General features: G+C 62.3%; 2 protein-coding genes across 2 annotated transcripts; one reads left to right on the top strand and one right to left on the bottom strand.

Moving 5' to 3' along the window:
* Positions 1–4: 4 nt before the first annotated feature.
* GPR179 (G protein-coupled receptor 179) lies at positions 5–11,311 on the bottom strand. The gene is made up of 12 exons (XM_054286479.1): positions 10,479–11,311; positions 9,960–10,068; positions 9,026–9,128; positions 8,636–8,832; positions 8,455–8,523; positions 8,012–8,121; positions 7,279–7,517; positions 6,667–6,805; positions 6,341–6,446; positions 5,707–5,853; positions 1,346–5,428; positions 5–1,267 (listed from the first exon to the last, which is right to left on the bottom strand). The coding sequence occupies exons 1-12, from the start codon at positions 11,309–11,311 to the stop codon at positions 5–7; spliced, it is 7,398 nt and encodes a 2,465-aa protein (XP_054142454.1).
* A 1,342-nt stretch (positions 11,312–12,653) lies between these two features.
* Positions 12,654–26,431, top strand: SOCS7 (suppressor of cytokine signaling 7). Its single transcript, XM_054286477.1, has 9 exons — positions 12,654–13,474; positions 21,555–21,619; positions 22,087–22,191; positions 22,614–22,715; positions 23,100–23,230; positions 23,780–23,948; positions 25,134–25,262; positions 25,456–25,591; positions 26,298–26,431. The coding sequence occupies exons 1-9, from the start codon at positions 12,654–12,656 to the stop codon at positions 26,416–26,418; spliced, it is 1,779 nt and encodes a 592-aa protein (XP_054142452.1). The 3' UTR covers positions 26,419–26,431.
* The last annotated feature ends 1,234 nt before the right edge of the window (positions 26,432–27,665 follow it).

The following is a 27,665-nucleotide window of genomic DNA, read 5'->3' as shown; positions in this document are numbered from 1 at the left end:
CCCCTCACAGCCCGCCCCCATGCCGGGCTCTGGAGGGCTCCGTGCTCTCCTCCGAGCTTTTCCTCGTGCCCAAGCTGGGCTCGGCAGGTGCTGCTGGAGCCTCTGCAGCCTCCCAAGGACAAACCTGGGCCAGGCCAGCGCCGGGGCTGCAGCTGCTGCCGGGCAGGAGCCGGCGCAGGGGCCTGTGCTCGGCCTCCCCCGGGGATCTGCCCCTGGATCTCTGCAGCAGCGCTGCAGACACAGCGCCGGCTCCCGGCTGTCCCAGCCCTGCAGGGGAGCCTCTCTGGGCTGCCTGGGGCTGCACACCTGCCCGGGAGATGGCCTCCTCCAGCCCGAGGGGCTCTGCTGCTTCCCAGGGGCAGATCTCAGATTTCCCGCTCTCCGTGCTCTCGGATTTCTTGGATGGCTCCTTCCACACCGCAGATTTCAGGGACAGCTCCTCTGTGTCCGGGCTCTCCCATGGACAGACGGGCTCTCGGTCTCTGCTGCTCTTCTCCACAGCTTTGGAGGCTTCTCTTGCTGGGAGCTTCTGACCTGGGCCAGTTCCTCTCTCCTGAGGCTCAGCCACCTCCCAGGGACAGATCTCAGCTTTGCTGCTGGATTCAACGTCCTGACTCTCCCAGGGACAGATCTCTGCCTTCTCCGAGCTCTGGGCTTTCCCTGGAGCTGCTTTGGGCAGTGCTGAGCTCCCAGTCTGGGGTTTGGCTGGGGGCTGCTCCTTGTCTTGGCTTTCCCAAGGACAGACGGACACTCGGTCTTGGCTCCCCTTCTCCACTGCTCTGGAGGCTTCTCTTGGTGGGAGCTTCTCCTTTCTTGGGGCTGTTCCCTTCTCCAGCTGAGGCTCAGCCACCTCCCAGGGACAGATCTCAGCTTTGTCACTGGATTTAGAATCCTGAGACTCCCAGGGACAGATCTCAGCTTTGTCACTGGATTTAGAGCCCTCAGACTCCCAGGGACAGATCGATTCCCTCTCTCTGCTCCCCTTCTCCAGAGCTTTGGTCTCCCCTTTTCTTGGGAGTTTCTCCTTATCTGGTACTGTTCCCTTCTCCAGCTGAAGCTCAGCCACCTCCCAGGGGCAGATCTCAGCTTTGTCACTGGATTCAATGTCCTGACTCTCCCAGGGACAGATCTCTGCCTTCTCTGAGCTCTGGGATTTCCCTGGGGCTGCTTTGGGCAGTGCTGAGCTCCCAGTTTGGGGTTTGCCTAGGGGCTGCTCTGTGTCCAGGCTCTCCCAAGGACAGATTGATTCCCTCTCTCTGTTCCCTTTCTCCAGAGCTTTGCTTGTTTCTCTTCCTGGGAGTTTACCCTTACCTGGGCCTGTTCCCTTCTCCAGCTGAGGCTCAGCCACCTCCCAGGGGCAGATCTCAGCTTTGCTGCTGGATTCAACATCCTGACTCTCCCAGGGACAGATCTCTGCCTTCTCCGAGCTCTGGGATTTCCCTGGAGCTGCTTTGGGCAGTGCTGAGCTCCCAGTCTGGGGTTTGGCTGGGGGCTGCTCCGTGTCCAGGCTCTCCCATGGACAGACGGACTCTCGGTCTTGGCTCCCCTTCTCCACTGCTCTGGAGGCTTCTCTTGATGGGAGTTTCTCCTTACTTGGGGCTGTTCCCTTCTCCAGCTGAGGCTCAGCCACCTCCCAGGGACAGATCTCGGCTTTGTCACTGGATTTAGAGCCCTGAGACTCCCAGGGACAGATCTCAGCTTTGTCACTGGATTTAGAGCCCTGTGACTCCCAGGGACAGATCTCAGCTTTGCTGCTGGATTCAGTCTCCCAAGGACAGATCTCTGCCTTCTCCGAGCTCTGGGATTTCCCTGGGGCTGCTTTGGGCAGTGCTGAGCTCCCAGTCTGGGGTTTGCCCAGGGGCTGTCCTGTGTCCGGGCTCTCCCAAGGACAGACGGACGCTCTGTCCCTGCTGCCCAGGGATCTCTGGGGGCTGGCCAGCGCCGCCTGGCGCGTGATGCGCTTGTCCCCCTTGGGGCCCCCAGCAGGGCCCTGCTTTGCCTTCGGCTGCTGGGAGGGAGGCTCAGCTGCTTCCCAGGGACAGATCTCGGCTTTGCTGCTGGATTCAATGTCCTGACTCTCCCAGGGACAGATCTCTGCCTTCTCTGAGCTCTGGGATTTCCCTGGAGCTGCTTTGGGCAGTGCTGAGCTCCCAGTCTGGGGTTTGACCAGAGGCTGCTCCGTGTCTGGGCTCTCCCAAGGACAGATGGACTCTCTGTCTCTGCTTCCTTTCTCCAGAGCTTTGGTCTCCTCTTTTCTTGGGAGTCTTTCCTTACTTGAGACTATTCCTTTCTCCAGCTGAGGCTCAGCCACCTCCCAGGGACAGATTTCAGCTTTGCTGCTGGATTCAATGTCCTGACTCTCCCAGGGACAGATCTCTGCCTTCTCCGAGCTCTGGGATTTCCCTGGGGCTGCTTTGGGCAGTGCTGAGCTCCCAGTTTGGGGTTTGGCCGGGGGCTGCTCCATGTGCGGGCTCTCCCATGGACAGACAGACTCTCGGTCCTTCTTTCCAGAAGTGAAGGAAGCTCCCACTTCCTTCAGGAGTCCTTGACTTGTGGAAGGGCTTTTGCTCACCCTGGATGGATCCTCTTTGTCCTGTCTGGGTTTCTCTTTACCCGAGGGCTGTTCAGCCACCTCCCAGGGGCAGATCTCAGCTTTGCTGCTGGATTCAACGTCCTGACTCTCCCAGGGACAGATCTCTGCCTTCTCCGAGCTCTGGGATTTCCCTGGAGCTGCTTTGGGCAGTGCTGAGCTCCCAGTCTGGGGTTTGGCTGCGGGCTGCTCCGTGTCCAGGCTCTCCCATGGACAGACGGACTCTCGGTCTTGGCTCCCCTTCTCCACTGCTCTGGAGGCTTCTCTTGGTGGGAGTTTCTCCTTTCTTGGGCCTGTTCCCTTCTCCAGCTGAGGCTCAGCCACCTCCCAGGGACAGATCTCAGCTTTGTCACTCGATTTAGAGCCCTCAGACTCCCAGGGACAGATCTCTGCCTTCTCCGAGCTCTGGGGTCTCCCTGAAGGAGATTTGGGCAGGGCTTTGGCTGGGGGCTGCTTTCCCTTTTCTGGTGCTCCGGATCCTACTTTTCCTTCCCCTTTGGGAGTGCCACGCGTGTCCTGCCCCAATCTCTCCTTCCCCGACGGAGCTGCAGCCTCTTCCCAGGGGCAGATCTCTGGTTTTGGGCGCGGCTCATCCTCCACCTCCCAGGGACAGATGTTTGCCTTTTTGCTCTCCGTGGTTCCAGCCCGCTGGGGTGAGGGTTTGGGCAGAGCTGGGGGTTTCTCTGTGAGCTCCATCCCAGATTGCTCCACACCTTCTCCGGATCTGGGGGCTCCCTGCTCCGGCGGAGCCCCCTCTGTGTCCCAGGGGCAGATTTCTGCCCGGACACTCCTTCCCTGTTCCCGGCTCTCCCACGGGCGCACCTCAGCCCTCCTGCCCTCCGCTTGCTCCGGGGCCTCTTTGGGCAGCCCTGGTGGGTTCTCCATGCCCGGAGAGCGCTGAGAATCCCCCTCGCTGCGGCCCTTCCCAGAGCAGGTTCCTGCTTTGGGGCCGGCATCTCCCCGCGTTCCCCCAGCACCGAGCTCTCCCTGCGCGCTCCCGGCGCCGCTCCAGCTCCTTCCAGGGCCCCGCTCGGGCTCGGGCTCGCTGCTCCGCTCTTCCAGCGCCTTCTCCGGGCTCTCTGGGCCCCCTGCATCCTCCCGGGGAGCGATGGCGGCCTGGCGCAGCAAGGCTCCCCTTCCTGCCGGCGTTCCGAGCCCTCCGGGCGGCCTCGCCTCCCGCACGCTGCTCGGGGTGGGCTTCGCAGGCGGCTGCTCCTCCTCCGGGTGGTCCCTGGGCTGGAAGGACCTGCTGGTCCCCTCGGGCTCCTCCAGTGTCGCTTCCTCCGCTGTGACCGCAGGAACGTCCTCCCTCAGATCCACGGCCGGAGCCCGGTCCCGTTCCCGGGGCCGTACCCGCGCCACCTCCGGGGCACGTTCAGCTCCTTGGTGGCCCGCGCTGGGTGCGGTGCCCGCGTCCCCCCGGGCAGCGCTGGGCTCCTGTGCCGCTCTGTCCCCATGGCCTGTCCCCGCGGCCAGCCTGTCCCGTTCTCCTCCTGTCCCGCTGTCCCCCCAGCCCGCGGCCTCCCCGGCGGTGGCGGCGTTGTTGTTGTGCTGCAGCGCGGGCACCTCGAGGCTCTGCCCGCTCCCCTCGGGGCCGGCCCCGCCGAGGGACGCGGCCGAGGCCTCTGCCGGGCCGGACCTGTCCCTCCGGCTGCTCCCCCTGTTCCTGAGGCTGCCCTCGCTCTTCCCTTTCAGGATGCTCTTCCCCCTGGAGCGGTTGAGGGCTTTGATGGCGAGTCCCAGGCTCCGGAAACTCTTCGTGGGGGCCGCCTTGGGCCCGGGGGTGGCGGCCGCCGTGTCCCCGGGGCTCCCCGGCTCCGCGGCCTCGGCCGCTCTTTGTTTCCTGCCCAGGATCTCGTCCTGCACCAGCTCCCAGGGACAGACGTGCGCCGAGCTGGCGCTGGGGGCCAGCGGCCTGCCCTTCCCGGCCGGGGGGGACGCGCGCTCCGGGCCGTGCCCTGCCGTCCCCCGCGCCTCTCCCGCCTGCACCGGGGGCGGCTCCGCGCCGTCCCCGAGCGTCCCCGAGCGCTGCAGGCTCTGGTAGCGCACGGGGGGCGCGGGGGGCGTTTTCCTCACGGTCACCCGCACCTTCCTGCCGGGGTGGGCGCCGTCCACGCTGACGCTCTTGATGGGCGCGTAGGTGACATGCTTGTGTCCCCTGGCGTCGCCCTCGTGCGGGCCCCTCTCGGCGGGGCTCGGGGGCGTCGCGGTGCCGCTGGCGACCCCCGGGGCGGGCGCGGACAGGTGGCGGCCGCCGTGCCACTGCTCGCGGGCGGCCCTGCGGGCGGCCAGCAGCGCCGCGTCCCGCGCCCCGGCGACGGCGCTGTGCGACTTCTGCAGCGGCGGGGCGCGGCCCGGGGGGCGCTGCCAGGGCCCCGCCAGGTTCTGGGCGCTGGACGATTTGCACAGGAGCGGGGCGGCGTCCAGCGAGTCGCTGTCCGATTGCTCCAGGTCGGTCACGGCCGCCGGCGGAGCCGCCTGGGGCGGGCTGGGGGTGCGCGACCCTCGGCGGGGCTCCCGCGGGGGCCCCTCGGAGCTGCGGGACTTGCGCAGGGCTGAGGAGCGGCGCCGGGAGCCCTCGTCCCGCATCCTCGGGCCGGGCCCGGCGGCGTCCACGAGCCGCTTGGCCGAGGAGCCACGGCGGGACGGGGTCCCCGGCCGCTCCCCGGCGCTGCTGCGGCGGGACGCGCTCTCGGCCGGCTCGGCGCCGCTGCGGCGCAGGATGGAGCGGGCGAGGCTGCGGCGGGAGCTGCGCTTCTTGGCCAGGTGCGGGTTGTTGGTCGCCATCCGCCACGTCTTGTGCACCTCCAGCTGTCGGTAAAGCTTCTTCAGCTCCTCCTGCGCCGCGGGCGGGGGGACGCGGCAGAGAAAAGGGAGAGAGGAGAGCGCCTACAGCGGGGGCTTCGGCCGGGAGCGCCCCGCCGAGCCCCGGGTCAGCCCCGTGTTCCCGGAGCCCCCCGCGCTGCCCAGGGAACGCAGCGGGTTCACCCACCCGGGTGGGGTCACCCTGCACCCCCTCGTCCCCTCCCTCTGCTTTGCGTCAGGAAAAGATTGCGAAAGGCACCTCTTACTCTGCACAGCTAGCGTCAAAAGAAGGTCCTGAGTGTGCCACCCACCCGAATGTCATCGGGGTCGAGACTGCGCTCGCTCCAGGCGGACGCGATGCTGCTGTTCATGCAGGAGCCCGAGCGCCGCATGTCCAGCTCGTCCTCGTACACCTCGGCCGTGATCTCCTCCCGCAGCGGCGAGCCCGTGTGCAGGAACTGCCGGGGGACACGGGGGAGTCACTCGGGGGTCCTGTCCCCGCTCCCCGAGCCCCTGGGATGAGTGTTAGCGATGGAATCGTGTGGAACTGTGGGGCTGGAAAAGCTCTCTGAGGTCAGCGGGCCCAGCTGTTCCCCCAGTGCTGACAGAGCCGCCGCTTGCCCAGGTCCCCAGTGCCACATCCACACCTTCTCGAGCACTTCCAGGGGTGGGGACTCCACTTGTTCCAATGCTGATCACCCTCTCCATGAGAAATTTCTCCGATATCCAACCCAAACCTGCCCTGGCCCAGCCTGAGGCCGTTCCCTCTCCTCCTGTCCCCATTCCCTGGGAGCAGAGCCCGACCCTCCCCAGGTCCTGTCAGGGCCTTGTGGAGAGCCAGAAGGTCCCTCTGGGCTTCCTCTTCTCCCAGCTGAGCCCCCCCAGCTCCCTGAGCCTCTCGTGGTGCTCCAGCCCCTTCCCAGCTCCGTTCCTTCCCTGGGATACCTTGGGGATGAAGAGCAGGGCCAGGGTCATGGTGATGGTGCCGTGGGTGTGAGCGAAGAAGAGCAGCAGAGTCCAGTCCGGGTGCAGCGAGGGGACAATCAGGAACCTGGAAGGGACCAGGAGGGCACTGCCAGCTGCCACCACAGCCCCTCCCCACCTCCAGACCCCACAACCCCTCTGCCTGGCCACCCAAACCTCAAACCCTTCCCACTGTGGGGGTCCCGAGGTCCCAAACCCCCTTTTCTCTGGAGATCCAGAGCACCCAACCCCTCCCCACCTTGGCACGGCTCCTGAGCATCCCCATCAACCTCGGTCCCGGGCCCTACCTGACCACATGGAAGGTGGCAGAGACCATGAGCTCGTTGTGCAGGGCGATGCCCATGTAGCGGGGCTCGTGGAAGGCCGAGGGCACGGCGCGCGTGGCGTAGCACAGGAAGCTGCCCCACAGCAGGAACAGCATCTCGGCTGTGGGGCAGAGCAGGACGCGCCCTGAGCGGCCACAGCCAGCCCCGGCAGCTTTTGGGGTGCTCGGCTGCTGCCCACCACCCTCACCCCGGAATGTGCAGGGTTGCAGCCGGGTCTGGAGCGTCCCCCAGCACGGCCTTCCCAAAGTTTGGGGCTCAACCCCAGGGGATGCTCAGGGGGAGGGTGGGGGACCCCAACCCTCCTTGAAACCTCCAGGAGGATTAAAGGGACAAGGGAATGAAAGCCCCAAATTATGGGATGGGGTCCCAGGGCTGTGGGAACCTTGCACCTTCCTAGAAGGATTAAACAGGCAAAGGAATGAAAGCCCCACAGATACGGGATGGGATCAATGGGGACCCCAGGTCCTTGCAGCTTTCAGGAAGATTCAATGGATGAGAGAATGAAAGCCCCACGTGCCCGGGGTGGGGTCCGGGGCCGTGGGGACCCCCGGCCCTGCCGGGGGCCGGTCTCACCGATGACCATCATGTAGTCCCAGCAGTCGTGGCCGCAGATGGAGAAGCGCAGGCCGCGGCTGGTCTGGGCGCGGATGACCAGCGGGATGTTCTTGCGGGCGTTCTCCAGCATGCCGATGGTCCAGGCCGCCAGGAACCACAGCACCAGCAGCAGGATGGGCGCCAGCATGCGCAGCACCTGCCCGCTCGACACGTAGGGAGCGCGCTGGGCCGAGCGCGACAGGAACACCTTCAGCACCCTGCCAGGGGCAGCGGGGTGAGACCCCTGCCCATCCCAGTGAGACCCCTGCCCATCCCAGTGAGACCCCCAACCGTCCCAGTGAGACCCCAATCCATCCCAGTGAGACCCCCAACCGTCCCAGTGAGACCCCAATCCATCCCAGTGAGACCCCCAACCATCCCAGTGAGACCCCTGACTGTCCCAGTGTGACAGGAACACTTTCAGCACCCTGCCGGGGGCAGCAGGGTGAGACCTCGGCTGTCCCAGTGAGACCCCCAATCCATCCCAGGGAGACCCCAAGCCATCCTATTTTGGGGACCCCAAGCCCTCCCTGCTCTGGGGACCCTGAGCCTCCAGTCCTCCCCATTGTGGGCGTCCCAAGCTCCTCAGCCTCCCCGAGCCCTCCCTACCATGGGTGTCCTGAGACCCAAACCCTTCCCCCTGTGGGGGTCCTGAGACCCAAACCCTTCCTGCTGTGGGGGTCCCGAGCCCCCAGCCCCCTGTCCCAGCTACCGGTAGAGCTTGAGGGTGATGGTGCCGTAGACGATGGCGAAGCCGAGCATGCGCACCCAGCGCAGGACGATGCAGCGGAAGATGCTCGGCTTGAAGTACAGGATGAACACCTGGAGCACGGGAGAGAGGGATCCGGGCTGGATCCCACCTGCCCCAGCCTCGGGAGCCCCCTGCTTTCCAGGCCAGCTCTGTGCCACCCTCCCCCGTGACCCTGCAGCACCCGCTGCACTCGTGCGGGAGGGAGAGGGGATTTGGGCAGGGATTAATTCCCGCAGGCAGCGGGAGGAAAGGGATTTGGTTTTCTGAGAAGGTTTATACGGCAGCCCCCAGGGACCGTGGCAGCAAAATTAACAATTAGATGGAGCCGTGCCCTGCGTGGGGCAGCTCCATCCTGGAAACCCCATCCTGGAGCTTTCCAGCCCTGGGGACAGCTGGGGACTCACAGGGAAGTAGAGGAGGAGGGAGCCGAAGAGGATGGTCTCCAGCAGGATGATTCCCGATGTGCGGATCCTCTGCAGGGATACCAGCGTGAGGGTGCAGCCTCGGAGGGGCCAGGGCAGGGGGATCCCCGACCCTGCAGGGTTTGGGGTGGCAGCGGAGCACGGGGACACGGGGACAGCTTGCCTTGCTCCGTCGGAAGTGGTAGGACACGAGCATGCTGAGGAAGATGGCCAGCATGCAGCAGGCCTGGCACGACAGCACCGCTGCCCGCAGCACCTGGTCCTCCTGGATCAGGCAGGGCGCGTCGTCCTCGCAGGTGGCACAGCCCGGGCGGCACGGCCGGCACCCCAGCCGGGACCCCCCGTCTGTCCCTGCCACGCCTGGGGACAGAGCGATGACCGGGTGGGATCGTGGCATTGGGGTGGCATCAGCACACCCAGGGTGGCATCAGCACACCCCAGGGCCTGGTGGCACCCCCCACACCAGGGCACGTGCTCTGTGTCCCCAGAGCCCCCCAGCCCTGGCCCCCGCTGCTGTATCCGTGTGCCACTGGGGACAGCAGGGACAACCCACCTGCCCAGGCACCGCTGGCCACTCCATCAGTCCCATAGAAACCCGGCTTGCACCTGCACAGGTACCTCCCGAGGACGAAGCCGCGGCTGTCCTGGGGGACACACTGAAGGACACAGCCTGAGACACGTCCCCCACACCCTGCGTCCTCTCTGTCCCCAAATCCCCCCGCCCCAGGGGCTCCAGCAGCCCCCAGCTCACGGCTACCTGACCCCACGCCATCCTCCCCCAGAGCCGCGAGGAATCAGTGGTTAAACATTTCAGAATTAAAACCCGAAGCTTGGCCCCAAATCCCTCCCTAAAACCTAAATGGACACCTAATGCAGCGAGCGCCCTAATCCTGCCCAGCCGTGACGGCAGCCTGGGCCCGGGCCCCGCTCCCTAATCCCCCCCGGCCGCCTCCTGCCCCGGCGGCCGCGCTGGCGGCTCCCTGGGCATTGTTGTTTCCTGGAGGGATGCCCGGCCCCGGGCCCGGCCCTCTGGAAGGCATCGCTGGTAGGAAACAGGAGCTGGCGACGCCTTTCCCACCTGGGGACAGCTCTGGATGGACCCCGAGGCTGGGGGGCTGCGGGTTCGCCCTGCCCGGTTGTGCCCAACCCGAAACGCTCGGGCACCGCTCGGGCTCGGCTGCAGGCACCGCGGTGCTGCTGCCACCGGCTGCCAGGCCCCGCGCCCACCGTGCCCGCCGTGCCCGGGCACGGAGCAGCCGGGTCACACGGCGCGGCTGGCGGTGGGGAGGGAAGATTTGCACAATAAACCTCTCACCGCGGTGCGAGAGCAGCTGAGCGAAGCAGATGGATCGCTCGGAGAGGATAAAGCTCAGCCCGGAGGGGGGACAGGGGCACGGGCAGCCCGGCCGGGCTCCGGGGGTGCTGGGGTGCGGGGTACCCCGCTCCTGGCGGGGCAGGGTGGGGTGCGGGGTGCCGGGGCGCGGTACCTGGGTGCTGTTGAGGTCACAGCGATGCGTGTCCGAGAACCAGCCCGGCCCGCTGGAGCACTGGTCGATGGCCACGTCCCGCAGCTCCACGTCCACCCGCACGACCCCCCTGTGGCCAGGGACGGGTCAGCCCAGGGGGGGAATGGGGCCGTGGGCTTTGGGACTGATCCCAGCCGAGCCTTCCCTCCCCACTGGCTCCCCGTGCACCGGGGTGCAGCAGGGACCCCCCAAATCCCGGGAGGGGTCCCAGCCCGGCTCACCCACCCCCAGCACAGCAGTGACAGGGGGTGGCAGAGCACGGTGGGCAGCACAGGGGACACCAAGGGGGGAACAGGGAGTCACCCCCGTGCCCGGGGACGTGTACAAACCCCTGCACACCTGCAGGCACACAGAGAGGAACACGGGCAGGGTGCTGGGGACACCGCGGGGTGGGTGACACATCCAGCTGCACCCCCAGCACACACACGGGGCACCCCCACCCCTTCCGACACCCCCCGACCCCCTCCGGGCCCCACTTACTTGAACTCGGGGCTGAGGTCGGGCTTGAGGCCGTAGAAGGCGGAGGAGAGCGTGACGGCCCAGGCGGGCAGGAAGCGGCCGTCGCGGCACTCCAGGAACGGCGGCGACCAGCGCACGTGGCCCGCGTCCCCCACGTAGCTGTCGCCCCGCTGCCACTTGGGGGTCTCCAGGCTGCGCAGGTCATTGCTGAGCACCCGCTTGCGGAGCGCCGGCGCCCGCTGCGCCTTGAGCGCGTTGAACCACTCGTTGTCCCAGCTGAGGTTGCCCAGGCTGGGAGCGGCGCCGGACACGTCCTGCAGCAGGATCTGCCCGTCCCCCTTGGTGGCCTGCAGCATCAGTCGCGGCTTGGGGGCCAGCGGGTGGGCGTCCAGGGCCAGCACCGCCCTGCGCACCCACGGGTGCCCCTCGGCCAGGCTGCGCACCAGCGCCTGGTACCACTCCACGTCCTCGGCCACGCTGGCCTCGCGGATGTCGTTGGTCTGGAAGAGCATGTTGAGGAAGTTGGCGGCGTGGGCCAGCGCCTCGGGGGCGGCTCGCAGGGCCGCCCGCAGCGCCGGGGGGGGCCCGGGCCCGGCGGCCCCCGCCGCGACGCCGCCGCTGCAGTTGGCCCGGGCCAGGCGCTCGGCATCGCCCGTGCGCAGGAACGCCAGCGCCGCCGCCGAGCCCTCGCCGTCCGCCGGCGCTCCCGGCCCCGCGGTGGGCGCCCACGGGGGCGAGGGGGCCGGGGACCATCCCGGGGGTCTCTCCTGCGGGCGCTGCCCCGCCGCGAGCGCGGCCACCTGCACCAGCACGGCGCGCAAGCCCCAGAGCAGCGGCCAGCGGCGCGGCCCCATGGCCGGGGCTCAGCGGAGCCCCCCGGCCCCCGGCGGGCCCCCCGGCCGGCGCATGGCGGGCAGGGACCCCGAGCCGCCCGGAGCCCGCCCCGCGCTCTGCCGCCCGTTCTTCTCCCTCGGCGATGCCGGAGCAGACGTCACCGGCTCCAAACCGTGCTCAGGGCTGGCGCTGCCCGGAGCCCCCCCGCCCGCCCCCGCGCTCCCGCTCTGGCGGCAGCGCTGCCCGCAGCCCCCCGGTCTGAGCCCCGTGGGCGCCGCGCACCGAGGGCGCCCCGCGCCCCGGCCCCTCGGGCTGGCCGTGATGCAAGCGCATCCTGATGGGAAGCCATGGCAACCGCAGCCGGAATTTTCCTGCCCGTGTCCCCCTCCCCGCGGCCCCTCTCCAGCCGGGGGAACGGGGCACCCGCGGGGTCCCCGTACGGTGGCGGGATCCAATCCCGCAGTGCCCGGTCCCCCCTCCGGGCCATGGGGTGGGAATGGGGGTGGCACCCACGGGGGTGTCCCTGTGGGGCTGGGGGCGCTGGGTGAGGGCAAGAGCGGGGTCTGAAGCCCACCCCCAAGCGCGGAGGGATGTCCCGCGCAGCAGAGCCGGGGTGCAGAGGGGAAACTGAGGCACGGAAGGGTGCTCACTTTCCTTGCTCAAGCAACCATGACCTTCCCCAGCCCCAACCCGTGGGGAGGTGTGGGGAGAGCCGGTCCCCGTCCCCTCTGCTCCGGGTGGGACGCGCTGCCCGCCAGAACCGGGCAAGAGCCGCGCAGGGCTCGCGGTACGAAGCGCCGCGTGCCCGTGCCTCAGTTTCCCCGGCCGCATCCCCCGGTCCCGGAGCGGGGGGTGAGTCCGAGGGGTCACGGCTGGAGCTCCGTGTCCGGGAGCTCTCGCTGCCCCCGGCCCCGCCATCCGTGACACCCCCGTGCCCGTGGGTGCCGGGACCGGGCTCGGAACCGCTCCCGCCCGTGGGTACCGGGCACTCGGAGCGGCTCCCGGGGCTCGGAGCGGGTCCTTCCGTGGGCGCCAGAGCCACCCTTGGGTTCCGGTGCCGCCGGTGGGCGCGGAGGCTCGGAGCGGCTCGCGGGGCTCGGTGCGTGTCCCGAGGGTGTCCCCGCGCCCCCTGCACGTGCGCCCGGGGGGCTCGGGGGCGCGGCCTCCGCGCCGGGGCGGGGCCGCAGCCGCCGGGGGAGGCGGGACCGGCACCGGGGGGCGCGGCCAGCAGCGGAAGCGCGGGGGCGGGGCGGCGGCGGCGGCGGTGGCGAGGGGGGGCGCCGCGGCCGTGCGAGGGCGGCGGCGGCGGCCGCCGGTGCCGGTGCGCTCCCGGTCCCCGCGGGCCATGCGGCGGCCGTAGCCATGCAGCGCGACGGGGATGCGGCGGCGGCCGCCGCGGCCTCGTACCGGGTGCTCAGCCGCCTGCTGGGCTATGGCACCGGGCCGGAGGCGGGCGCGGCGGGCGGCGCCGGTGCCGGTACCGGCGCGGCGGGCGCGGGGCCCGGCGGCGGGGGGCGGCTGCCGGGGGCCGGGCCGGCGCTGCGCAGCCCGCGGCCGCAGCTGATGGTTTTCCGCAACGCGGCGGCCGAGGGCCGGCCCGGCGAGGACTGCGGCCCGGTGGCGGCGGCGGCGGCGGCGGCGGGCGGGGGCGTCCCGGGGGGCGGCGGGGCCGAGCTGTGCCCGCGCCACCGCTGCGCGCTGGAGCCCAAAGCGGCGGCGGGCTGGGGAGCGGCGGCGCAGAGCGGGCTGGAGCTGCAGCTGGCGGCGCTGGGGCTGCGCCCGCCGGGGCTGGGGGCCAAGGGGGCGGCGGGCGCGGCGGGCACCCCCTGCCCGTGCCTCGGGCCGCCCGCCGGCGAGGAGACCAGCGATGCGCTGCTCGTGCTCGAGGCGCTGGAGCCCGACGAGGGCGGCAGCGGCTCCGAGGACGAGCCGGGGTCCCCCGGGCGCGGGGCCGCCCGTGCCGGCGGCAGAGCGGCAGCCCCGGGCCCCGCGCAGCCGCCCGCGGGCACCGGCCCCGGCCCCTGCGGCAGGAAGGGCTCGCTCCGCATCCGCCTCAGCCGCCTCTTCCGCACCAAGAGCTGCAGCGGCGGCTCGGCCACCGGGGACGCCGCCAGCGCCGCCGCCTCGGCCGGGAGCCTCACGGATGTGTGCGGGGCCCGCGGCCGGGAGCAGGAGCCGGGCAGGTACGGGGGCACCGGGCTGGGATGGGGGGATGCCGCCGGGGCAGCGCGGGGTGCGGGCCGGGGTGTCCCGGGGCCGTGCTGTGATGCTCTCCCGGAGGGGGATGTGGGGCTCCGGGGCCATCCCGCCCCGCGGGTCCCGGTTGGGATCGAGCTCTCGGAGCGGCTGCCGAGGCCTCGTCGCTCACTCGGGAACGCTGGAGCCCGGGAGAGGCCGGCGGAGCAGGGTCGCGCTGATCCAGGCCTGCAACCCTGATGGGAATGGTGGTGAAACCTCTGGGAGCGGTACCGGGAGCGGGGCTTGGAGCATCACCCCCGTGAGGAGCGGCTGAGGGGGCTGGGGGTCCCAGGCTCTGCCGCTGTGGGGGCTCAGCTCTCCCCTCCGTGCAGGAGGAATCATTGCCAGCCCCAGCTTGGCTGGGATGGAGGCAGAAATCCCGGGATATCTTGGTGTGGGGCCTCACAGGTCCCTCCTGTCCCTCACCTCTGTTCCAGCAGGGCAGGCGCTGCTTCATGCCAGCTATGGCTGGTCCAGGGCCGCTCCATCCCTGCTTCCCAGAGCAGCTCCATCCCTGCTTCCAGAGCTGCTCCATCCCCGTTCCCAGAGCAGCTCCATCTCCGTTCCCAGGGCAGCTCCATCTCCGTTCCCATGGCAGCTCCATCCCCACTTCCAGGGCAGCTGAGAGGGTGCTGAGTGGGTCCTGAGATGGTGCTGAGTGGGTGCTCAAATGTTGCTGAGTCGATCCCGAGTCCGTCCTGAGTGGTGCTGATGTGGTGCTGAGTGGTGCTGGAGGGGTCCTGAGGGGCGGCCGCTCCCACCCGAGCCGCGCTGCCGCCGTCTCCGTGGACGCTGAGGGCCGTGCCCCTCCGCAGCGTGTGCGGGACGCGTGGCCGGGCAGAACTGGGGATGGGAGCCCTCGGTGTGAAATAAACAGGGCAGGAGACTTTTTATCCTTTTAAAGCCTTTATTAAAAGTGATCAGCTCACGATTGGGAAGCCCGACGGAGCTGCGGTTCCCGTCGTTTCTCTCAGGGTGACTCGGAGGAGTACAATACACACAGCTTTGCCCACCGGGGGCAGAGCTGCGAGTCCCATCCTCGCGCGAGCTTTGGGCGTAACCCTGATCTCGACGCTCCACTGGCTCCCGGCTCCAGGTCTTGGTTTCACATGAGATCTTTCTCCGGGAAGAAGAGCCATTAACTTAGTCCTAGCCGGGGCCTTTTCTGATACAAAAGGAGCCATTTACTGCAATGACTTGTGATTATAACACCAAACAGGTAGCCCTTCACTTTGCCATCAACTCCTCAGACTGGTTTCGCAACTCTTTTTTTCCACAAAAAAAATTGGCAGTTTTTTGTTTCTGACAGGTGCGTACCGGGGCTCGGTGTGTACCAGGTGCCTGCTGGGTGCGTACCTGATTGTGTGCTGAGATGGTGCTGAGCTGGAGCTGATTGGTTCCTGAGATGGTGCTGAGTCTTTCCTGATTGGGTGCTGAGATGGTGCTGAGTGTTTCGTGATTGGGTGCTGAGATGGTGCTGAGCTGGGGCTGATTGGATCTTGAGATGGTGCTGAGTCTTTCCTGATTGGGTGCTGAGATGGTGCTGAGTCTTTCGTGATTGGTTCCTGAGATGGTGCTGAGTGTTTCGTGATTGGGTGCTGAGATGGTGCTGAGCTGCAGCTGATTGGGTGCTGAGATGGTGCTGAGTATTTCGTGATTGGTTCCTGAGATGGTGCTGAGTGTTTCGTGATTGGGTGCTGAGATGGTGCTGAGCTGGAGCTGATTGGTTCTTGAGATGGTGCTGAGCTGGGGCTGATTGGATCTTGAGATGGTGCTGAGTCTTTCCTGATTGGGTGCTGAGATGGTGCTGAGTGTTTCGTGATTGGGTGCTGAGATGGTGCTGAGTATTTCGTGATTGGGTGCTGAGATGGTGCTGAGCTGGAGCTGATTGGGTGCTGAGATGGTGCTGAGTGTTTCGTGATTGGGTGCTGAGATGGTGCTGAGTCTTTCGTGATTGGGTGCTGAGATGGTGCTGAGTCTTTCGTGATTGGTTCCTGAGATGGTGCTGAGCTGGAGCTGATTGGGTGCTGAGATGATGCTGAGCTGCAGCTGATTGGGTGCTGAGATGGTGCTGAGCTGGGGCTGATTGGTTCCTGAGATGGTGCTGAGCTGGAGCTGATTGGGTGCTGAGATGATGCTTAGTCTTTCGTGATTGGTTCCTGAGATGGTGCTGAGCTGGAGCTGATTGGTTCTTGAGATGGTGCTGAGCTGGAGCTGATTGGGTGCTGAGATGGTGCTGAGCTGGAGCTGATTGGTTCGTGAGATGGTGCTGAGCTGCGGCTGATTGGTTCCTGAGATGGTGCTGAGCTGGAGCTGATTGGTTCCTGAGATGGTGCTGAGTCTTTCGTGATTGGTTCCTGAGATGGTGCTGAGCTGGAGCTGATTGGGTGCTGAGATGGTGCTGAGCTGGAGCTGATTGGGTGCTGAGATGGTGCTGAGTCTTTCGTGATTGGTTCCTGAGATGGTGCTGAGCTGGAGCTGATTGGTTCGTGAGATGGTGCTGAGCTGGGGCTGATTGGTTCCTGAGATGGTGCTGAGCTGGAGCTGATTGGTTCCTGAGATGGTGCTGAGTCTTTCGTGATTGGTTCCTGAGATGGTGCTGAGCTGGAGCTGATTGGTTCTTGAGATGGTGCTGAGCTGGAGCTGATTGGGTGCTGAGATGGTGCTGAGCTGGAGCTGATTGGGTGCTGAGATGGTGCTGAGCTGGGGCTGATTGGTTCCTGAGATGGTGCTGAGCTGGAGCTGATTGGTTCTTGAGATGGTGCTGAGCTGGAGCTGATTGGGTGCTGAGATGATGCTTAGTCTTTCGTGATTGGTTCCTGAGATGGTGCTGAGCTGCAGCTGATTGGTTCTTGAGATGGTGCTGAGCTGGAGCTGATTGGGTGCTGAGATGGTGCTGAGTGTTTCGTGATTGGTTCCTGAGATGGTGCTGAGCTGGGGCTGATTGGGTGCTGAGATGGTGCTGAGCTGCAGCTGATTGGGTGCTGAGATGGTGCTGAGTGTTTCGTGATTGGTTCCTGAGATGGTGCTGAGCTGGAGCTGATTGGGTGCTGAGATGGTGCTGAGCTGGAGCTGATTGGGTGCTGAGATGGTGCTGAGTCTTTCCTGATTGGGTGCTGAGATGGTGCTGAGTCTTTCGTGATTGGTTCCTGAGATGGTGCTGAGTGTTTCGTGATTGGGTGCTGAGATGGTGCTGAGCTGCAGCTGATTGGGTGCTGAGATGGTGCTGAGCTGGAGCTGATTGGGTGCTGAGATGGTGCTGAGCTGGAGCTGATTGGGTGCTGAGATGGTGCTGAGTGTTTCGTGATTGGTTCCTGAGATGGTGCTGAGCTGCAGCTGATTGGTTCTTGAGATGGTGCTGAGCTGGAGCTGATTGGTTCGTGAGATGGTGCTGAGCTGGGGCTGATTGGATCTTGAGATGGTGCTGAGTCTTTCGTGATTGGTTCCTGAGATGGTGCTGAGCTGCAGCTGATTGGGTGCTGAGATGGTGCTGAGCTGGAGCTGATTGGGTGCTGAGATGGTGCTGAGTCTTTCCTGATTGGGTGCTGAGATGGTGCTGAGTCTTTCGTGATTGGTTCCTGAGATGGTGCTGAGTGTTTCGTGATTGGGTGCTGAGATGGTGCTGAGCTGGAGCTGATTGGTTCTTGAGATGGTGCTGAGCTGGAGCTGATTGGGTGCTGAGATGGTGCTGAGCTGGAGCTGATTGGTTCGTGAGATGGTGCTGAGCTGCGGCTGATTGGTTCCTGAGATGGTGCTGAGCTGGAGCTGATTGGTTCCTGAGATGGTGCTGAGTCTTTCGTGATTGGTTCCTGAGATGGTGCTGAGCTGGAGCTGATTGGTTCCTGAGATGGTGCTGAGCTGGAGCTGATTGGTTCTTGAGATGGTGCTGAGCTGGAGCTGATTGGGTGCTGAGATGGTGCTGAGCTGGAGCTGATTGGTTCGTGAGATGGTGCTGAGCTGGGGCTGATTGGTTCTTGAGATGGTGCTGAGCTGGAGCTGATTGGTTCCTGAGATGGTGCTGAGCTGGAGCTGATTGGTTCGTGAGATGGTGCTGAGCTGCGGCTGATTGGTTCCTGAGATGGTGCTGAGCTGGAGCTGATTGGTTCCTGAGATGGTGCTGAGTCTTTCGTGATTGGTTCCTGAGATGGTGCTGAGCTGGAGCTGATTGGTTCCTGAGATGGTGCTGAGCTGGAGCTGATTGGTTCTTGAGATGGTGCTGAGCTGGAGCTGATTGGGTGCTGAGATGGTGCTGAGCTGGAGCTGATTGGTTCGTGAGATGGTGCTGAGCTGGGGCTGATTGGTTCTTGAGATGGTGCTGAGCTGGAGCTGATTGGGTGCTGAGATGCTGCTGAGCTGCAGCTGATTGGGTGCTGAGATGGTGCTGAGCTGGGGCTGATTGGTTCCTGAGATGGTGCTGAGCTGGAGCTGATTGGGTGCTGAGATGATGCTTAGTCTTTCGTGATTGGTTCCTGAGATGGTGCTGAGTGTTTCGTGATTGGTTCCTGAGATGGTGCTGAGCTGGGGCTGATTGGGTGCTGAGATGGTGCTGAGCTGCAGCTGATTGGGTGCTGAGATGGTGCTGAGTGTTTCGTGATTGGTTCCTGAGATGGTGCTGAGCTGGAGCTGATTGGGTGCTGAGATGGTGCTGAGCTGGAGCTGATTGGGTGCTGAGATGCTGCTGAGCTGCAGCTGATTGGGTGCTGAGATGGTGCTGAGTGTTTCGTGATTGGGTGCATAGATGGTGCTGAGCTGGAGCTGATTGGGTGCTGAGATGGTGCTGAGCTGCAGCTGATTGGGTGCTGAGATGGTGCTGAGTGTTTCGTGATTGGTTCCTGAGATGGTGCTGAGCTGGAGCTGATTGGGTGCTGAGATGATGCTTAGTCTTTCGTGATTGGTTCCTGAGATGGTGCTGAGCTGCAGCTGATTGGTTCTTGAGATGGTGCTGAGCTGGAGCTGATTGGGTGCTGAGATGCTGCTGAGCTGCAGCTGATTGGGTGCTGAGCTGGAGCTGATTGGGTGCTGAGATGGTGCTGAGCTGGAGCTGATTGGGTGCTGAGATGGTGCTGAGTCTTTCCTGATTGGGTGCTGAGATGGTGCTGAGTGTTTCGTGATTGGGTGCTGAGATGGTGCTGAGTATTTCGTGATTGGGTGCTGAGATGGTGCTGAGTGTTTCGTGATTGGGTGCTGAGATGGTGCTGAGTCTTTCGTGATTGGGTGCTGAGATGGTGCTGAGTCTTTCGTGATTGGTTCCTGAGATGGTGCTGAGTCTTTCGTGATTGGGTGCTGAGATGCTGCTGAGCTGCAGCTGATTGGGTGCTGAGATGGTGCTGAGCTGGGGCTGATTGGTTCCTGAGATGGTGCTGAGCTGGAGCTGATTGGTTCTTGAGATGGTGCTGAGCTGGAGCTGATTGGGTGCTGAGATGGTGCTGAGCTGCAGCTGATTGGTTCGTGAGATGGTGCTGAGCTGGGGCTGATTGGTTCCTGAGATGGTGCTGAGCTGGAGCTGATTGGTTCCTGAGATGGTGCTGAGTCTTTCGTGATTGGTTCCTGAGATGGTGCTGAGCTGGAGCTGATTGGGTGCTGAGATGGTGCTGAGCTGGAGCTGATTGGGTGCTGAGATGGTGCTGAGTCTTTCGTGATTGGTTCCTGAGATGGTGCTGAGCTGGAGCTGATTGGGTGCTGAGATGGTGCTGAGCTGGAGCTGATTGGGTGCTGAGATGGTGCTGAGCTGGAGCTGATTGGGTGCTGAGATGGTGCTGAGTCTTTCCTGATTGGGTGCTGAGATGGTGCTGAGTCTTTCGTGATTGGGTGCTGAGATGGTGCTGAGTCTTTCGTGATTGGTTCCTGAGATGGTGCTGAGTGTTTCGTGATTGGGTGCTGAGATGGTGCTGAGCTGGAGCTGATTGGGTGCTGAGATGCTGCTGAGCTGCAGCTGATTGGGTGCTGAGATGGTGCTGAGTGTTTCGTGATTGGGTGCATAGATGGTGCTGAGCTGGAGCTGATTGGGTGCTGAGATGGTGCTGAGCTGGAGCTGATTGGGTGCTGAGATGGTGCTGAGTGTTTCGTGATTGGTTCCTGAGATGGTGCTGAGCTGGAGCTGATTGGGTGCTGAGATGATGCTTAGTCTTTCGTGATTGGTTCCTGAGATGGTGCTGAGCTGCAGCTGATTGGTTCTTGAGATGGTGCTGAGCTGGAGCTGATTGGGTGCTGAGATGCTGCTGAGCTGCAGCTGATTGGGTGCTGAGCTGGAGCTGATTGGGTGCTGAGATGGTGCTGAGCTGGAGCTGATTGGGTGCTGAGATGGTGCTGAGTCTTTCCTGATTGGGTGCTGAGATGGTGCTGAGTGTTTCGTGATTGGGTGCTGAGATGGTGCTGAGTATTTCGTGATTGGGTGCTGAGATGGTGCTGAGCTGGAGCTGATTGTGTGCTGAGATGGTGCTGAGTGTTTCGTGATTGGGTGCTGAGATGGTGCTGAGTCTTTCGTGATTGGGTGCTGAGATGGTGCTGAGCTGGAGCTGATTGGTTCGTGAGATGGTGCTGAGCTGGGGCTGATTGGTTCCTGAGATGGTGCTGAGCTGGAGCTGATTGGTTCCTGAGATGGTGCTGAGTCTTTCGTGATTGGTTCCTGAGATGGTGCTGAGCTGGAGCTGATTGGTTCTTGAGATGGTGCTGAGCTGGAGCTGATTGGGTGCTGAGATGCTGCTGAGCTGCAGCTGATTGGGTGCTGAGATGGTGCTGAGCTGGGGCTGATTGGTTCTTGAGATGGTGCTGAGCTGGAGCTGATTGGGTGCTGAGATGATGCTTAGTCTTTCGTGATTGGTTCCTGAGATGGTGCTGAGCTGCAGCTGATTGGTTCTTGAGATGGTGCTGAGCTGCAGCTGATTGGTTCGTGAGATGGTGCTGAGCTGGAGCTGATTGGGTGCTGAGATGGTGCTGAGCTGCAGCTGATTGGTTCGTGAGATGGTGCTGAGCTGGAGCTGATTGGGTGCTGAGATGGTGCTGAGTGTTTCGTGATTGGGTGCTGAGATGGTGCTGAGTGTTTCGTGATTGGTTCCTGAGATGGTGCTGAGCTGGAGCTGATTGGGTGCTGAGATGGTGCTGAGCTGGAGCTGATTGGATCTTGAGATGGTGATGAGTCTTTCCTGATTGGGTGCTGAGATGGTGCTGAGCTGGAGCTGATTGGGTGCTGAGATGGTGCTGAGCTGCAGCTGATTGGTTCGTGAGATGGTGCTGAGCTGGGGCTGATTGGTTCCTGAGATGGTGCTGAGCTGGAGCTGATTGGTTCTTGAGATGGTGCTGAGTCTTTCCTGATTGGGTGCTGAGATGGTGCTGAGCTGGAGCTGATTGGTTCTTGAGATGGTGCTGAGTCTTTCCTGATTGGGTGCTGAGATGGTGCTGAGCTGGAGCTGATTGGGTGCTGAGATGGTGCTTAGTCTTTCGTGATTGGGTGCTGAGATGGTGCTGAGTGTTTCGTGATTGGGTGCTGAGATGGTGCTGAGTGTTTCGTGATTGGTTCCTGAGATGGTGCTGAGCTGGAGCTGATTGGGTGCTGAGATGGTGCTGAGCTGCAGCTGATTGGGTGCTGAGATGGTGCTGAGTCTTTCGTGATTGGTTCCTGAGATGGTGCTGAGTGTTTCGTGATTGGTTCCTGAGATGGTGCTGAGTCTTTCCTGATTGGGTGCTGAGATGGTGCTGAGTGTTTCGTGATTGGGTGCTGAGATGGTGCTGAGTGCTTCGTGATTGGGTGCTGAGATGGTGCTGAGCTGGAGCTGATTGGTTCCTGATTGTGTGCTGAGCGGTAATGAGTCTGTCCTGGGCAGGTGATGGGGGGAGGGCGTTCCCACACGTGCCAGCTGTTGCTGGTTCCCTACCCTGAGCAGGAGTTGGAGGGGCTGGCCAGGATGGAGAGGGTTCTCCTGGTAGGAGAGGGTTCTCCTGGTGGAAAAGGTTCTGCTATTTTTCCTGCTGGGATTCCGGGTCTCCTCATCTCTCCTCACCCCCTTTTTCCCTGTTTTCCACCCGCAGGAAACACAGACTGACAAGAACCCAAAGTGCCTTTTCCCCGGTTGTGTTCAGCCCCCTCTTCACAGGTGAGGATTTGGGGGGCATTTGTGCAAGTTTAGGGTTTTTTGTTTTGCTGTGGGACGAGCATGGAATGGGGAATTTCGTTTTTGTGGGATCCCATGCTGGGATCTCTGTGGTGTCCCTTGGTCCTGCTGGGCTCAGACCCAAAAGGAGACGTCTGATTATTTTTAAAAATACTTTAAAAATTTAAATATTTTTTAAATGGTCATGTCCCTGGTGCCGCACATGGATCAGCTCTGCTCAGTGTGGAAATTCCATGCTGGGAAAAATCCTTTGGAGCCTCCTCATCCCATCCAGCTGCTGGGCTTGGGGCAAATTACCTCAAGACCTCTCCTAAGATGGAAAAATTTATCTTGGGAGTGTCGAGTGGGAAAAACCTCTCAAACCCTGCAGAATTCCTTTCCCTGTGCTCATCCTGGGTCCTAACTGGGCTTTTCTCTCTCCCTTTGGCTTTTCTCTCTCCCTTTTCCAGGTGAGACGGTGTCACTGGTGGACGTGGACATTTCCCAGCGAGGGCTCAGCTCCCCTCACCCTCCGACCCCTCCGCCGCCGCCCCGCCGCAGCCTCAGCCTGCTCGGTACTGCCCTGGGATGGTCCTTGGAACCTTGGGAATTGTCCTTGGGAACCCAGGGATGGTCTCTGGGAGCCTGGGGATGGTCCTTGGTGCCCTGGGATTCATCCCTGGGGCCCTGGGAATTCCAGTGCTGGAAAAGGGATCCCTGCCCTCCAGCAGTTGCCAAACCAGAGAGGAGGTGCTGCTGGGAATCCCCCAATTCCCTTTTCCAGGCAGTTTTCTCAGACTCTGAAGCTCCACTGGGAATTCCCAAATTCCCTTTTCCATGCTGTTTCCCCAGACTCTGCTGGGAATCCCAAAGTTCCCTTTTCAATTCTGTTTTCTGGGGCTCCACTGGGAATCCCCCAGTTTCCTTTTCCAGGCAGTTTCCCAGGCTCTGGGGCTGTTCTCTCCCTGTTTCCTGACCTGTCTCTGCTCTCTCCTAGATGATATCAGTGGGACGCTGCCTCCGGCTGTGCTTGTGGGGCCCATGGGCTCTTCCCTGCAATCCTTCCCTCTGCCTCCGCCTCCTCCGCCCCACGCCCCAGGTCAGCTCAACTTGGCCAGCCCTGCCCCTGTCCTCCTGGAATTCTGCTTTTTCCCCTCCTGGAATTCTGCTTTTTTCCTCTCTTGCAATCTCCACCTTTTCCCTTCCCGGAGTCCCCACTTTTTCTCTCCTGCAGTTTCCAGGTGTCTCTGCGTGACAATGACAGTGACAGTGACCTGTGTGTATCTAGGTGACAGTGACAATGACCCTGGCTGTCTCTGAGTGACAGTGACCTTGGCTGTTTCTGGGTGACAACGGCAGTGACAATGACCTTGAGGGGGTCTCTGTGTGACAATGACAGTGATAGTGACCCTGTCTGTCTCTGTGTGACAGTGACAATGGCAGTGACAATGGCAGTGACCCTGTCTGTCTGTCTGTCCTGCAGAGGCCTTTCCCCGGATCGTGCCCCTGCGTCCCCCTGAGGCCCCGGGCCAGCCGCCCCCTCCTCACCTGCAGTGTCCCCTGGCCCGGCCTGACCCCAGCAGCTTTGCTGCCAGCCTGAGGGAGCTGGAGAAGGTACCGGGGACGGGGGGAGAGTCCGAGCCCTCAGGGATTGGGATTGGGAATGTGGCTGCTCAGGGCCTGGGTTTGGGAATGTGGCCCCTCAGGGCCTGGGACTGGGAATGTGGCCCCTCAGGGCCTGGGGTTTGGGAATGCGGCCCCTCAGGGACTGGGACTGGGAATGCGGCCCCTCAGGGCCTGGGTTTGGGAATGCGGCCCCTCAGGGACTGGGACTGGGAATGTGGCCCCTCAGGGACTGGGGTTTGGGATTCCGGCCCCTCAGGGCCTGGGACTGGGAATGCGGCCCCTCAGGGACTGGGGTTTGGGAATGCGGCCCCTCAGGGACTGAGATTTGGGAATCCATGATTTTGGAGTCCAGGAAAACCGTTTCTGGGTGTGGAAGGGGGCTCTGGATCCCCTCTGTCCCCTCAGGGCCTGGCGTCCCCTCTGTCCCCTCATCCCTCAATCCCAACCACCCACACTGGGTGCAATTCCCCGTGAGGATCGGCCTCCTGGGAGCATTCCCGAGGGAATCCCCATTCAGCTGCCTCTCTCTGTTCCCAGTGCGGGTGGTACTGGGGCCCCATGAACTGGGAGGACGCCGAGATGAAGCTGAAGGGGAAACCGGACGGGTCCTTCCTGGTGCGGGACAGCTCCGACCCCCGCTACATCCTGAGCCTGAGCTTCCGCTCGCAGGGCATCACGCACCACACGCGCATGGAGCACTACCGAGGTGAGTGATTCCCAGAATCCCAAATCCCATCCATTCCCCGCTCCAGGGGGTTATAAACAATCCGTGCACCACACGTGCATGGAGCACTACTGAGGTGAGACATTCCCAGAATCTCAAATGCCTGGGGTGCCATCCATTCCCTGCTCCAGGGGGTGATTTATAACCCACCCACCACACGTGCATGGAGCACTACCGAGGTGAGACATTCCCGGAATCCCAAATCCTTAGGATGCCATTCTCAGCTCCAGGGTATTAGAAATCACCCACCACACCTGCGTGGAGCACTACCGAGGAATAAAGAGCTGCCTGTGCCTTGGAAAAATGGGGAAAAAGAACTGTCAGTGCCTGGAAAAAGTGGGAATAAGGAGCTGGCAGTGCCCTGGAAAGCTGGATTTAAAGGAAATTCTGACAAATGGAGATTTCAGGGAGAATTTATTCCTGGGAAGTGTGGTCAGGCATTGGAACAGGCTGCACAGGGAGCCCCCATCCCTGGAAGTGTCCAAGCCCCACGTGGATGTGGCACCTGGGGACACGGTGATGCCGGTGTCCAGGGGACAGCTGGGATCTTTCCCAGCCTGCAGAATTCCCAGATTTTGGTGGAGGAGGGGGTATCCAGGCTGGTGTGACCCACTGGGAGCTCTGGTGTCCCCAGCTCCAGTTTCATCCTGGGCCACCTGGCGGGTCAGGTGACAGCACGGGGACAAAGGGTGACCCAGGGCCTAATTAACAATCCTGTTAATCAAGGAGCAGGAACATGAAACTGCTCCCGTGGAAAATGATCCCAGGGCTGGGAAATGGGGACAGCAGCACCTGGGAATGCTCCAAGGTCACCTTCCCTTGGGGATGTTGGGATGGAGAAGGGACACTCCAGAATATGAGAATATTTAATTTCCTAGATATCATAATATTAAATTAACTAAATAGAAGAATATTTGATTGATTAAATAGAAGAATATTTAATTTATTTAATATAAGAATATTGAGGAGTTTAGCTGTTCCCAAATCTACAAAACAGAGCCCATTCCAGGGGATTTTGGCAATGCCACATTTGTCCCTGAGCATCCTTCCCCTGTTGTTTCTGTGATGGTGCTGGGGAAGCTGCTTTTCCAAAAATTCCTTGGAATAACTCCCCTATGCTTTCCCAAAATTCCCCTGGAATAACGGGAATTCTTTCTCTCGTGGAAGGGACCTTCAGCCTGTGGTGCCACCCCAAGTTCGAGGACCGCTGCCAGTCTGTGGTGGAGTTCATCAAGAGGGCGATCATGCACTCCAAAAATGGGAAATTCCTCTACTTCCTGCGCTCCCGGGTCCCAGGTGAGCCCGGGAATGGGATGGGCCAGGGATCCAGGTGAACCTGAGAATGGGATGGGCCAGGGATCCAGGTGAGCCCGGGAATGGGATGGGCCAGGGATCCAGGTGATCCTGATAATGGGATTGTCCAGGTGAGCCCGGGAACCTAATCCTGCCTAATCCTGATCTCCAAAATCTCCTTTTTTTCCCCCAAAAGGTCTCCCTCCGACGCCCGTCCAGCTCCTGTACCCCGTCTCCAGGTTCAGCAACGTCAAATCCCTGCAGCACCTTTGCCGCTTCCGGATCCGGCAGCTGGTCCGGATCGACCACATTCCCGAGCTCCCGCTGCCCAAGTGAGTGCTGGGGTTCCCCCTGGATCATCCCTGGAATTCCCTCCCTCCCTCCCAGGCAGCGGGAAGGGATCTGTGAGCTCAGATCCGGGAGGGAATCGTTGGCTTTTCCAGCTTTGGGGTAGCGGGATTGATGTCCTGTCGGGTTTTGGGGTGCAGTGGGAATTCTGAGCGGCTTGGGAATGAGGAATTCCCTGCTGTGCCAGAGCTTTGGGAAGCAGCTCCTGTTCCTGTGGAATTTCAGAGGAGTTGTGACTCTGGGATCCTGCTCTTCCCAGTGTTTTGCCAGGGAAGAGGCTCTGGGTGTGCTTCAGGAATATTGGAAGGTTGTGGCTCAGGGATCCGGCTCTTCCCGGTGTTTTTACTGGTGTTTTTTCTGGTTGTGTTTTGGCAATGTCAGAGGGGCTGTTCTCTGGCAATATTGGAAGAGTTGTGGCTCAGGGGTCTGGCTGTTCCTGGTGTTTTTCTGGGGAAGAGGCTCTGGTTGCGTTTTGGGAATGTTTAAGAGGGGCTGTGGCTCAGGGGTCTGGCTGTTCCCAGTGTTTTTCTTGAGAAGAGGCTCAGGCTGTTTTTTGGGAATATTGGAAGGGCTATGGCTCAGGGATCTGGCTGTTCCCAGTGTTTTTCTGGGGAAGAGGCTTTGGCTGTTCTCTGGGAATGTTTCAGAGGGGCTGTGGCTCAGGGGTCCGGCTGTTCCCTGTTTTTCCAGGCCCCTGATCTCCTACATCCGCAAGTTCTACTACTACGACCCGCAGGAGGAGCAGTACCTGTCCCTCAAGGAGGCGCAGCTCATCTCCCGACAGAAGCAGGAGCCCGAGTCCTCCACGTAGCGGGGCGGAGCCGCCCGGCGCTGACGGTGCGGGAATGGGCCGGGAACGGTCAGGGAATGGTTTTGGAACGGTCTGTGGATGGTTTGGAATGGTCTGGGAATGCCCCAGGAATGGCTGGGAATGGTGCCTCATCCCAGGATCCAACCCTGTTCCCTCAGAGCCCCCCTGGGGAAGCCGTGGCTGCTCCCTCAGGGGTCTTTTACCATTCCCGAATTTTCTCTGGAGAAGAGAACAAGGCTTTCTGGCCTTCTCCCATTCCCAGTTTTCCTTGGGAAGGGGAGCAAGTCTTCCTTGCCCCTTACCCTTGGGAATGGGAACAGAATTCCTGGCCTTTTACCATTCCCAGAATTTTTCTTGGAGAGGAGAAGAAGGTTTCATGTTCTTCTACCATTCCCAGCTTTCCTTGGGAAGGGGAACAAGGCTACTTGGCCTTTTACCATTACCATCTTTCCTCGGGAAGGGCCCAACCCTGCTGCTCCTTCTCCCTTGTTCCCATTCTCTCTCTCCCCGAGATGAGATCCCTCCCAATCCCATCTGATCCCAGCTCCTGGTGTTTTTTCCCAGCAGGAATTTGGTTGTTGCCCTCCTGCCACGGTGGGGAGGAGGCCGAGCTGCTGCTGCTGCTGCTCTTTTCCTGGAGGAGAGGGCCCAGCGTTCCCGGGAGAGCCAGCAGAGCAGGATCTGGAGCCCCGGCTCCTGGGAAAAGGAGTCCTGGGGGAGCCCAGCCCGGCCCCGCGGATCCCCGCGGAACAAAGAATGTCATGGCACTATTCCCGAGTTTTCCTGGAAGATTTCAGTTTGGATGTCTCTGGATTTTAAATTTTTTTTTTTTTTTGGATCATCAGCATGAGGAAAAACTGGATTTTCTGATCCCACTGGATTTTCAGATCCCACCTTCGGAATTTCCAGGTGGGGGAGAGGGAGGAGAAAAGGGGGAATTCTCTGGGAAGATCCATCTGCTCCCAGGCGTTGTGGCAAGGCTTTGATCCTCTCTGGAGAGCTGCAAACGGAGCCAGGGGCTGGAAGAACCCCTGGGAATAAGCCAAGTGTGGAGTTCTGAGCAGCTCCACAGCTCCCCCGCTTCCCAGGATTTGGGAGAAGAGATCCAAACCCTCCAGGAGAGGCAGGAGCGTCCTGGGAGAAGCTTGGAGCCGTGGAAGAAGGAAGGAAGGGAGGAAGGAGGAGCGTGGGATGTGGTGGATGCAGAGGGAGCGCTGCTGGAAGGTTCCCCGGAGCCCTGGGAAGGT

The sequence above is a fragment of the Melozone crissalis genome, unplaced genomic scaffold (assembly GCF_028551555.1).
Source record: "Melozone crissalis strain CALT ecotype California unplaced genomic scaffold, PUWL_Pcris_2 ptg000048l_1, whole genome shotgun sequence".
Lineage (NCBI taxonomy): Eukaryota > Metazoa > Chordata > Aves > Passeriformes > Passerellidae > Melozone > Melozone crissalis.
The sequence above is the reverse complement of the archived record's forward strand: the minus strand, read 5'-3'. Positions and strand labels throughout refer to the sequence as shown.

What these genes read in the sequence shown, in the direction of transcription:
- SOCS7 (XM_054286477.1), top strand. Translation starts at nt 12,654, where the DNA reads ATGCAGCGCGACGGGGATGCGGCGGCGGCCGCCGCGGCCTCGTACCGG. An exon ending in CCGCAGCCTCAGCCTGCTCG is followed by an intron (nt 22,192 to 22,613) that starts GTACTGCCCTGG and finishes GCTCTCTCCTAG; the next exon opens with ATGATATCAGTGGGACGCTG. An exon ending in CCTGCGCTCCCGGGTCCCAG is followed by an intron (nt 25,263 to 25,455) that starts GTGAGCCCGGGA and finishes TTCCCCCAAAAG; the next exon opens with GTCTCCCTCCGACGCCCGTC.
- GPR179 (XM_054286479.1), bottom strand. Translation starts at nt 11,311, where the DNA reads ATGGGGCCGCGCCGCTGGCCGCTGCTCTGGGGCTTGCGCGCCGTGCTG. An exon ending in GCCACCTTCCATGTGGTCAG is followed by an intron (nt 6,447 to 6,666) that starts GTAGGGCCCGGG and finishes GGTCCCTTCCAG; the next exon opens with GTTCCTGATTGTCCCCTCGC. An exon ending in TCGACCCCGATGACATTCGG is followed by an intron (nt 5,429 to 5,706) that starts GTGGGTGGCACA and finishes CCCGCGGCGCAG; the next exon opens with GAGGAGCTGAAGAAGCTTTA.